The sequence below is a fragment of the Nerophis lumbriciformis genome, linkage group LG26 (genome assembly GCF_033978685.3).
Source record: "Nerophis lumbriciformis linkage group LG26, RoL_Nlum_v2.1, whole genome shotgun sequence".
Taxonomy (NCBI): domain Eukaryota; kingdom Metazoa; phylum Chordata; class Actinopteri; order Syngnathiformes; family Syngnathidae; genus Nerophis; species Nerophis lumbriciformis.
The window spans coordinates 3727501-3740003 of record NC_084573.2 but is presented as its reverse complement, the minus strand read 5'-3'; the positions used below and the strand labels follow the sequence as shown (position 1 = coordinate 3740003).

The window sequence follows — 12503 nt, the reverse complement described above, 5'->3', positions numbered from 1 at the left end:
CCTGACTCTCTCCAGGCACCTTTTCTTTGAACTGTTTTGTAACCAAAGGCGGCGGCTGTTTACAACCCCCGTCCCTTTAAAAACAGCTGTTGCCATGTAATCAAGGAAAGTCCAAATAAAAGAGGATGCGTACAATCTTTCGTCGGAGCGTGGTGGCAGACTGTGCAAGAGTACAGCCCAGACGGTTCTCCTCAATGAGCTAAATTGAATTATGTCTCTGTTTAATTCCTTGCTTCCTTCTGTTCAATAGATGTCATCAGTGTTTGAAGCTGACAGTTATACATGAAAATGTCATTATTAGAACTGCACCAAAAGGCATGTTTTTGTAGCAATTTATTGACGGGGTCTATGAGGACTTAAATTGATGAATAAATCTACCAATCTGCTTTGTCTTTTAATAATAGCTCCTTTACCCATCATTCAAAGACAGAAAACACACAAACCTTAAAAAAACACATGCAAGGGTTAAATGCTGCAGGATCACGGAACAAAACGTCAGCTGATCGGCTAACAAGGAGTTAGCCAGGCTACCAGACCTGAGGGATATCCATCCTCAAAGACTTAGCGTCAGGACGTGGACTATGGCGTGTTTGTTTTCCCGAGATGCAATTAAAGCTGGACTGGTCATGGCGTGAAGGTAAATACATATTTATTTATAACACTCAAAGGAACAAAAAGCGCGCTCAAGGCGGAAGTACAAACTTGACTAACGAAAACAAAAAGACTTGCACGTGGGCAAAAAACTGTGAACAATTAAACAAAAACACTAACTGTGGCATTAATAGACAAAACTTACTTGGACATGGCATGAAGTGCGCAGAGGTAGACAGAGTGTGACAGGGGTATGAATGCGAGATGTCACCAGAAAGACAAACTGAAAACAATGAACTTAAATACTACAGACATGATTAACAAAAACAGGTGCGTGACTCAAAACGTGAAACCGGTGCGTGACGTGACAGGTGAAAACTAATGGGTTGCTATGGTGACAAACAAGAGTGCACAATGAGTCCAAACGTGGAACAGGTGAAACTAATGGGTAATCATGGAAACAAGACAAGGGAGTGAAAAGCCAGAAACTAAAGAGTCCAATAACTAAACTAAACAAAACATGACTAAAACAAAACATGATTACACAGACATGACACTTAGGACCTAATATTTGATACAGTCGTGGTCAAAAGTGTACATACACTTGTAAAGAACATAATGTCATGGCTGTCTTGAGTTTCCAATCATTTCTACAACTCTTATTGTTTGACGTGTTCTTGCATGGCCAGCGCACTCGGCGGACATGACACCCATTGAGCATGTTTGGGTCGCTATGGACGGGCGTATACAGCGGCGTGTTCCACTTCCCGCCAATATCCAGCAACTTGGCACAACCCGATGGAGATGTGTTGCATTGTGTGAGGAAAATGGTGGTCACACCAGACACTGACTATCAGGTTCAAACACTGATGACATCTATTAAACAAGACAAGAAGCAAGGAATCAAACAGAGACAGAATTAAATTTGGCTCAATGAGGAGAGCGCGTACACCTGTACCCTTGTGCAGTGTCTCACCACGCTCCGGCGAAAGATTGCACGCCTCCTCTTTTATTTGGACTTTCCCGATTTCCCTGTTTCTAAAGGGACGGGGGTCATAAACAGACATCGCCTTTGGTTACAAACAGTTCAAAGAAAAGCTCGTAAAATAGTTAAAAGAAAAGGTGCCTGGAGGGAGGTCAGGCCCTGCCTCCTCTCCGCTTTGTAGATCTCGGGTAAAGACAAAATCTTCCTGTGGATTACAATACAGCAAAGAAACTGACACCCTCATGTTGCTCCCCATCCTACACAGTGGAGTTTTACAAGCCTTTAGCTTGGTAGGATCAAAGACAGCTTTTGTCCTGTAGCGGGGCGAGCTGAACTCAATGTAACACAAAGTTTTGTGATAACTTAGATACAATTATTCTGACACTGACTGCTTTTCTGACCCCTCCCAGACCCCCAATAAAGCAAAACTGCACATTTCAGGGTGGCCTTTTTTATTGTGGGAAGCCTAAGGCGCACCTGTGCAATAATCATGCTGTTTAATCAGCATCCTGTGAGGTGGGATGGATTATCTTTATAAATAAAGTTGATTTGATTTGATTTGATCTTGGCAAAGAAGAAATGCTCACTAACACAGATTTTGACAAATTTGTGAATAATAGTTGAGAGGAATAGGTCTTTTGTGTGTATTGAAAAAGTTTTAGATATATGAGTTCCACTCATGAAAAATGGGAGCAAAAACAAGTGTCGCTTTTGTTTTTTTTCTAGTATGCATAATATACAATATAATATACATACATCTATATATACATCATACATAAAAAAAATCTAAATAATCATGTGTTAACAGCCCTAAACAGTCCTATACATTTATATATATATATATATATATATATATATATATATATATATATATGACAATGATTAAAGAGAAGATATATATATATATATATATATATATATATATATATATATATATATATATATATATATATATATATATATATATATATATATATATATATATATATATATATATTGCGGGCCATATAAAATGACGTGGAGGGCCAGATTGACACCTGTGGGCTATATATATATATATATATATATATATATATATATATATACACATAATAATATGTGTCTATAAAATACCTTATATTTTCTTTCTTTACTTTCTTATTTTCTTTCTAAAAGTATTAGGTTCTATTTTCTAGTTTGACAGGGGAAAAAAATTGTGTCCAATATAGCAACAAATATTATATTATTTAACTTTTATGGTCAAAATCCAAATAAGTACTAAAATATCTGCTTAAGAAAAAAGTTAAATTAAGTAATTTTGTTAAATTATTACTAATTTGGTCTGTTTACAGTCAGAATTATCGCAATTATTTATTTTATCTTAAATTTAACTAATTCTGTTAAATCACCATGTTAATGTTTATTTCGTCTGTTTTCAGTCAGGATAATCAAATAATTATTGTATCTTAAATTAACTAATTTTATTAAATCATAACTAATTTTGTCTGTTTTCAGTCAGTATTATCAAAATTATTTATTTTTATCCTATATTAACTAATTTTGTTAAATATTTACCAATTTTGTTTGTTTTCAGTCAGAATGATCCAAATTATTTATTTTATGGTCAAAATCCAAAAAAATACTAAAATATCTGCTTAAGAAAAAAGTTAAATTAACTAATTTTGTTAAATTATTACTAATTTGGTCTGTTTACAGTCAGAATTATCGCAATTATTTATTTTATCTTAAATTTAACTAATTCTGTTAAATCATAATGTTAATGTTTATTTTGTCTGTTTTCAGTCAGGATAATCAAATAATTATTGTATCTTAAATTAACTAATTTGATTAAATCATAACTAATTTTGTCTGTTTCCAGTCAGTATTTTTAAAATTATTTATATTATCCTAAATTAACTAGTTTTGTTAAATCATTACCAATTTTGTTTGTTTTCAGTCAGAATGATCCAAATTATTTATTTTATGGTCAAAATCCAAATAAATACTAAAATATCTGCTTAACTGATGATTCCGAAGCAAGTTATCCATCAAATTGTACACTATAAAAATGACCAATAGATTTTACTGTAACATTTTTTTTTACAGCATTTTATTGTAAGTTTGGGGAAAAAAAGGACCAATATTTGTTTTTTTTACAGTAAAATTAAGTCGACTGAGCTGTTAGGTTTTTTGTTTGTTTTTTACTGTAAAATCCACGGTTGATGATTTTAAGTTACCACATTTTATTATGGTGAAAAACTGGCAGCTGAGTTGCCTAAATAAAATTAAAAAGCGGTACTGTATTTCTATTCACAGTAATAAAAATAATAATAATAAATAAATACAAATATTTTACAGTAAAAGTCTGGCAACTAAACTGCCAGTTTTTTTCTGTAAAAAAACTGGTAAAATCCCCAGATTTTTTTTTACTCTTTACCATACTTGCCAACCCTCCCGGATTTTCCGGGAGACTCCCGAAATTCAGCGCCTCTCCCGAAAACCTCCCGGGACAAATTTTCTCCCGAAAATCTCCCGAAATTCAGGCGGAGCTGGAAGCCACGCCCCCTCCAGCTCCATGCGGACCTGAGTGACGTCAGGTGCGCAACACCACGTAAATCGTTGGCCAACCAAAAAGTAATCCCAGTACGCTATAGCCAACATTCACCAGGAGATGGCAACAGACAAACACAGATCACTATTACATTCCTCCCCTTTTAGAAATGTATAGAAGTTACTCAAAATAAATAAACAACCCAACCAAAAAATGCAGCAACTCAATTAAAAAACTATACTTAAGCCACATTCTTTTCTTTTTTTTTTAGTACTGAACTCTTAACCCTCATTTGTAAAAAATAACATGCTTATTATACAAACAGTATTTGTACACCTTTAACACAGATTTTTATACTGTCTTCAGACATTCAGTTTTTTTGGTGGTACTCGAAACCTTTCTGGGTACCTGCGAAAGGGTGTTCAGCATGGTTAGAAAAATAGTGACAGAGAATAGAACAAGGATGGACAATTCAACCCTTAACTCAACAATGAGTAGATGAGTGTTATGTGTGTGTATATGTGTAAATAAATGAACACTGAAATTCAAGTATTTCTTTTATTATATATATATATATATATATATATATATATATATATATATATATATATATATATATATATATATATATATATATATATATATATATATATATATATAATAAAATAAAATAAATACATATATAGCTAGAATTCACTGAAAGTCAAGTATTTCTTATATATATATATATATATATATATATATATATATTAGAGATGCGCGGTTTGCGGACACAACCGCGGAGTCCACGGATTATCCGCGGATCGGGCGGATGAAATTAAAAAAAAAAAGATTTTATCCGCTCGCGGGTCGGGTCGGGTGGATTAATTAGATATATTTTTTTTTTTTTTTTTTTTGCGGGTGGCAGTTAAACCAATTGGGAAATATATATACATAGTTAAATGTTGTTACCCACATACGAAAAACGAGCAGGCACCTGCTGCATATGCCACAACAGAAGAAAAAAAAAGAAAAGAGATGGACACTTTTACGGAGCGGAGAAGGGACGCCTCGCCGGGGTCCGGGACCGAGGCCCCTTCCCCCGAGAGGGCCCCACCGGGAGCCGTAGCTGAGGCGATCCGCGAGAAGGGCCCGACGCACGTCCAGGGTCACCACCGCGCCCACCGCACCGACACCCCGCCTCGTCCGCCTTCGCCGCGGCCGGCGTCACGCGCAGCAGGTAAGCAGCTTACCTGCCCGCCACCCCCGTGGCCGGGAGCTCGTAACAGGGGTCACTCCGCGCACTCCGCCCGCGCAGCTTACCTGCCCGCCACCCCTGTTGCCGGGGGCGCGTAACAGGGGTCACTCCGCGCGCAGTGCGCTCACGAAAGGGGTGGGGCTCACCCTGGTTGATATAGAGAGCAGGACGGTGGCCATGGAAGTCGGAACCCGCTAAGGAGTGTGTAACAACCCACCTGCCGAATCAACTAGCCCTGAAAATGGATGGCGCTGGAGCGTCGGGCCCATATACCCGGCCGTCGCCGGCAGCGAGACGCGCTTGGAGGTGCGCTCAGCGCGGCTCCCATATGATTGCGCACTGGTGTGCGTCTGGGTCGTGACAGCGTGGCACGTGAAAGTCTGTGCTGCGTTGGATCAGTCTCCTTTCTTTAACAGGCAAAAGCTTTATAACCTCAGTGAGGTTATAAAGCTTGCGCACCAAACACGAAGCAAGGCCATGGTGCAGGAGAACAAAGGACTTCTTTCATTTAAGGTTTGTGATAAACCATCAAACTCATTCGTTAAAAGGACTCTATAGTAATATAAAGCGAATTTTTCTGGACATTATCATGCAAGAAAAGTTTATTTTTGGGACCGCGATCACCGCGTAATGATTTTTAAAGGTTGCATGACAAACATTTAACTGTCCCATGTGATCAGCCAGTGCGATTGGAAATCCATGCTCAATTATTGCCTCCGTAAATAAAACTTCGGCATTTATCACATCCAAAGAATCTGTTTGGGCGACGAAAAACGTTGAAAGTTTTCCACTTGTATCGCTAGCAACGGCATTAGACTTGTGTTTTTTTGTCCCAACGTGGTCTTTTACATCGCTAATTCCTCCGTGTCCGATCGAAAAATCTTGTCTGCACAAGGTTAATTAATGAAAAACCCGGAATAGGTTGATGAAAACCGTACGAATTACGGGAAAACCGGAGTAGTTGGCAGGCTCACTAATGCCTTGCATCATCTATATTAGATCGGGCGGATGGCGGGCGGGTGCAGTTCTGATCAAACGTTACATCGGGTGGATGGCGGATGGTTGACGACTTTCTGACGTGGTTGCGGATGAAATAAATTGCCTATCCGCGCATCTCTAATATATATATATATATATATATATATATATATATATATATATATATATATATATATATATATATGAAATACTTGACTTGGTGAATTCTAGCTGTAAATATACTCCTCCCCTCTTAGCCCCGCCCCAACTACGCCCCGCCCCCTCCACCCCCCACCTCCCGAAATCGGAGGTCTCAAGGTTGGCAAGTATGCTCTTTACGTTAAAAAAAAGTAAAATATTTACATTCATAGGATTATTCATTAATTGTTTACTGTTGCAAACGATTATTCCCAAGAGTCGTAAATAAAAGAACAGTTAGCAGCAAAAAAAAAAAAAAAAAAAAGGGGGAAAAAGGGTTACTTCCGGTGTTGTGCCAAAATGTGAATATCTGCCAAAAATTGATTTCCTGTCGCGGGAGCGCCCGCTAAACCTACATTTTTGACTTGGTCTGTCCGAAAGTTGATTACCAGATGTCAGACAAACACTAAAACCAAAACTCGCAAGCCTCGGCGATGTTCGTGAAAAAGGGAGTTTTGGCCGTGAACGCACCACAAGCACCAACCACTATAAGAGAATCCAGCTACACTGGAAGGCATTGAACGCAACACACGGAAGTTCAAGAAGAAGTCCAAAGTCCAGCTAAATTGTGCCGAAGTTGTAAAATGGAGCCCAGGCTGGCTGTGAACAAAGTGGCCCTGCTGGTCGGCGGAGCTGCCGTCGCCGTGGCGGCTCTGGGCCTGGGATATAAATACTCCCGGAAGCCGGAGGAGCTCGTCCGAGTGGGTGTCGTGTCGCAGCTCCTCGTCCACCCGCTCAAGTCCGGCAAGGCGGTGTCGGTGCCGCTCGCCGAGTGCCTGAAAATGGGCCTGAAGTGCGGACAGATGCAGGACCGGTGAGTGCGTGTCGCCTCCAGGCTCCAACTTTGAAAAATGTTGACGGAAAACAAATGACTTGTTTGGGTCAGGGAAGTCCAAAGTGCGGTTCCGGGGGCCATTTTCCTAATTGGCCCTCCACACATACTATTAGATAGTACATTTGCATTGTCACATGTAACACAACTATGATGAAATATTTTTTTTTCCAAAAATTTTTTAGCATATACAGTGCATCCACAAAGTATTCAGAGCGCTTCATTTTTCCCCACATTTTGTTATGTTACAGCCCTATTCCAAAATGGAACACATTCATTTTTGTCCTCAAAATTATACACACAATACCCCATAATAATGCGAAAAAACGTTTTTTTGCCAATTTATTAAAACTATAAAAAAATATATAAATCACAGCCTTTGCCATCCATCCATCCATCCATCTTCTTCCGCTTATCCGAGGTCGGGTCGCGGGGGCAGCAGCCTAAGCAGGGAAGCCCAGACTTCCCTCTCCCCAGCCACTTCGTCCAGCTCTTCCTGTGGGACCCCGAGGCGTTCCCAGGCCAGCCGGGAGACATAGTCTTCCCAACGTGTCCTGGGTCTTCCCCGCGGCCTCCTACCGGTCGGACGTGCCCTAAACACCTCCCTAGGGAGGCGTTCGGGTGGCATCCTGACCAGATGCCCGAACCACCTCATCTGGCTCCTCTCCATGTGGAGGAGCAGCGGCTTTACTTTGAGCTCCCCCCGGATGGCAGAGCTTCTCACCCTATCTCTAAGGGAGAGCCCCGCCACCCGGCGGAGGAAACTCATTTCGGCCGCTTGTACCCGTGGTCTTGTCCTTTCGGTCATAACCCAAAGCTCGTGACCATAGGTGAGGATGGGAACGTAGATCGACCGGTAAATTGAGAGCTTTGCCTTCCGGCTCAGCTCCTTCTTCACCACAACGGATCGATACAGCGTCCGCATTACTGAAGACGCCGCACCGATCCGCCTGTCGATCTCACGATCCACTCTTCCCTCACTCGTGAACAAGACTCCGAGGTACTTGAACTCCTCCACTTGGGGCAAGATCTCCTCCCCAACCCGGAGATGACACTCCACCCTTTTCCGGGCGAGAACCATGGACTCGGACTTGGAGGTGCTGATTCTCATCCCAGTCGCTTCACACTCGGCTGCGTACCGATCCAGCGAGAGCTGAACATCCTGGCCAGATGAAGCCATCAGGACCACATCATCTGCAAAAAGCAGAGACCTAATCCTGCAGCTACCAAACCAGATCCCCTCAACGCCTTGACTGCGCCTAGAAATTATGTCCATAAAAGTTATGAACAGAATCGGTAACAAAGGGCAGCCTTGGCGGAGTCCAACCCTCACTGGAAACGTGTCCGACTTACTGCCGGCAATGCGGACCAAGCTCTGGCACTGATCATACAGGGAGCGGACTGCCACAATCAGACAGTCCGATACCCCATACTCTCTGAGCACTCCCCACAGGACTTCCCGAGGGACACGGTCGAATGCCTTCTCCAAGTCAGCCTTTGCCGTGAAGCTCAAAAGTGAGATTCTGTTTAAACTGATCAGAGGTGGGTAGAGTAGCCAGAAATTGTACTCAAGTAAGAGTAATGTTACTTTAGAGATTTATTACTCAAGTAAAAGTAAGGAGTAGTCACCCAAATATTTACTTGAGTAAAAGTAAAAAGTATGTTGTAAAAAAACTACTCAAGTACTGAGTAACTGATGAGTAACATACACACACATATCATATATACATATATATATATATATACACACACACACACACATATATACATATATATATATATATATATATATATATATACACACACACACATATATATATATACATACATTGATATATACAGTATATAATTTATATTTATTTTTTTTGCCGTTTTTGTTTACATGTTAATAGTGTTTTAATGAATATACATGCATGTTTAACACATATAGATTCCTTTCTTTCATGAAGGCAAGAATATAAGTTGGTGTATTACCTGATTCTGATGACTTGCATTGATTGGAATCAGACAGTAGTGATGACAAACGTCCACGTTTTCAAATGGAGGAGAAAAAAAGTTCCTCCTTTCTGTCTAATACCAGTGGTTGGTTTTTGGCATCTTATTTGTCCAGCTTCCATATTCGTTTTTATACACTTTACAAGAAATACATTGGCGGCAAACTCCGTAGCTTGCTAGCTTGTTTGCGCAGGCTTTCGGAGACTCTTATTTTGAAAGCGCAGGCGCGATGGAGCGGCACTTTTATTGTGAAGACAGGAACTGTGCAGTCAGTCTTTAGGCTTTTGACGGGGTGTACGGTTGAAATAAAAAATTGTCTTTTTTCTTTCACACTTTTGATTGATTGATTGGAACTTGTATTAGTAGATTGCACAGTACAGTACATATTCCGTACAATTGACCACTAAATGGTAACACCCCAATAAGTTTTTCAACTTGTTTAAGTCAGGTCATGTGACCGCCTGGCTCTGTTTGATTGGTCCAACGTCACCAGTGACTGCATCTGATTGGTGGAACGGAGTGAACGTCACCAGTGACTGTATTTGTTGAAACGCAGGCACTATGAAGGTCTGTCTGACAGACCAAAACAAACAAAGCGTGCATTAACAGATGGATAAAAATTAGTAGCGAGTAGCGAGCTGAATGTAGATAAAAGTAGCGGAGTAAAAGTAGCGTTTCTTCTCTATAAATATACTCAAGTAAAAGTAAAAGTATGTTGCATTAAAACTACTCTTAGAAGTACAATTTATCCCAAAAGTTACTCAAGTAGATGTAACGGAGTAAATGTAGCGCGTTACTACCCACCTCTGAAACTGATCGTCCTTGAGATGTTTCCACAGCTTAATTGGAGAGTAGTGATGGGTTGATGAGGCATCATGAAGCGTTTCGACACATTGCAAAACTGTATTGATACTGTGTCGATACTGTGTCACTAAATACTGACATCTGCTGGACATTAAAAATCCCTACAGGCAACCTATGGACCGACTCAACTGACACTGATTTTATGACCTAGTACAGGGGTCACCAACCTTTTTGAAACCAAAAACTACTTCTTGGGTACTGATTAATGCGAAGGGCTACCAGTTTGATACACACTTAAATAAATAAATATATTGTCATTTGTAAGTTACACGTAAGTGTGATTTAAACAAGAATAGCTAAATAAATACATTTATATATATAAAAAAATGGGTATTTCTGTCTGTCATTCCGTCATACATTTTTTTTTCCTTTTACGGAAGTTTTTTTGTAGAGAATAAATGATGGAAAAAAAACACTTAATTGAACGGTTTAAAAGAGGAGAAAACACGAAAAAATTTAAAATAAAATTTTGAAACATAGTTTATCTTCAATTTCGACTCTTTAAAATTCAAAATTCAACCGACAAAAAGAAGAGAAAAACTAGCTTATTTGAATCTTTTTGAAAAAATTAAAAAAATAATTTATGGAACATCATTAGTCATTTTTCCTGATTAAGATACATTTTAGAATTTTGATGACATGTTTTAAATTGGTTAAAATCCAATCTGCACTTTGTTAGAATATTTAACAAATTGGACCAAGCTATATTTCTAACAAAGACAAATCAGTATTTCTTCTAGATTTTCCAGAACAACAATTTTCAAAGAAATTCAAAATACTTTGAAATAAGATTTAAATTTGATTCTACAGATTTTCTAGATTTGCCAGAATAATTTTTTTGAATTTTAATCATAGTAAGTTTGAAGAAATATTTCACAAATATTCTTCGTCGAAAAAACAGAAGCTAAAATATTTATTATTCTTTACAATAATAAAAAACAAAACATTTACTTGAACATTGATTTAAATTGTCAGGAAAGAAGAGGAAGAAATTTAAAAGGTAAAAAGGTATATTTGTTTAAAAATCCTAAAATCATTTTTAAGGTTGTATTTTTTCTCTAAAATTGTATTTCTAAAAGTAATAAGAAGCAAAGTAAAAAATAAATGAATTTATTTAAACAAGTGAAGACCCATCCATTTTCTACCGCTTATTCCAAGTGAAGACCAAGTCTTTAAAATATTTTCTTGGATTTTCAAATTCTATTTGAGTTTTGTCTCTTTTAGAATTAAAAATGTCGAGCAAAGCGAGACCAGCTTGCTAGTAAATAAATACAATTCAAAAAATAGAGGGAGCTCACTGGTAAGCGCTGCTCTTTGTGCTATTTTTAGAACAGGCCAACGGGCGACTGATCTGGTCCTTACGGGCTACCTGGTGACCGCGGGCACCGCGTTGGTGACCCCTGCCCTAGTATATACAATAATATAAACCAAGTCATTGTATTTCATTTAGGATTATTTCATATCTTCATTTAAATAAAAATATATTTGTATCTTTTTTAGATACAGTCAATAAATAATGTGAACATGTATCATAACATGGAAATCTAAGAGAACGTGTTGTGGATGATTGTGGACTGGGAATTTTATTTTATTTTATTTTTTTACACATTTTTGTTAAAAAAAAAAAGAAGTTTTTCCCACGTATTACATTTTAGACGATTTCTCTTCTTACCGTATTTTCGGCACCATAAGCCGCCCTGGGTTATAAGCCGCGCCTTCAATGAACGGCATATTTCAAAACTTTGTCCACCTATAAGCCGCCCCGTGTTGTAAGCCGCATCTAACTGCGCTAAAGGAATGTCAAAAAAACAGTCAGATAGGTCAGTCAAACTTTAATAATATATTAAAAACCAGCGTTCTAACAACTCTGTTCACTCCCAAAATGTACGGTAATGTGCAAATGTGCAATCACAAACATAGTAAAATTGAAAATAGTGCAGAGCAATAGCAACATAATGTTGCTCGAACGTTAATGTCACAACACACCAAATAAACATAACGCTCACTTTCTGAAGTTATTCTTCATTCATAAATCCCTCGAATTCTTCTCCTTCGGTGTCCGAATTAAAAAGTTGGGCGAATACGGGATCCAAAATGGCCGGCTCCGTCTCGTCGAAGTCATCGGAGTCAGTGTCGCTGTTGTTGTCCAGCAGTTCTGTGAATCCTGCCTTCCGGAAAGCTCGGACCACAGTTGTGACCGAAATATCCGCCCAGGCATTTACGATCCACTGGCAGATGTTGGCGTATGTCGTCCGGCGCTGTCTCCCTGTCTTAGTGAAGGTGTGTTCGCCTT

The 12503-nt window shown here is 38.9% G+C and overlaps 1 protein-coding gene across 1 annotated transcript in view; it reads left to right on the top strand.

Moving 5' to 3' along the window:
• Positions 1–6847: 6847 nt before the first annotated feature.
• Positions 6848–12503, top strand: part of marc1 (mitochondrial amidoxime reducing component 1) — a 49287-nt gene continuing 43631 nt past the window's right edge. The window contains exon 1 of the mRNA XM_061986819.2: positions 6848–7333. Coding sequence (XP_061842803.1) covers positions 7104–7333 — 230 coding nt within the window. The 5' untranslated portion in view covers positions 6848–7103. The remainder of the gene's footprint in view (positions 7334–12503) is intronic.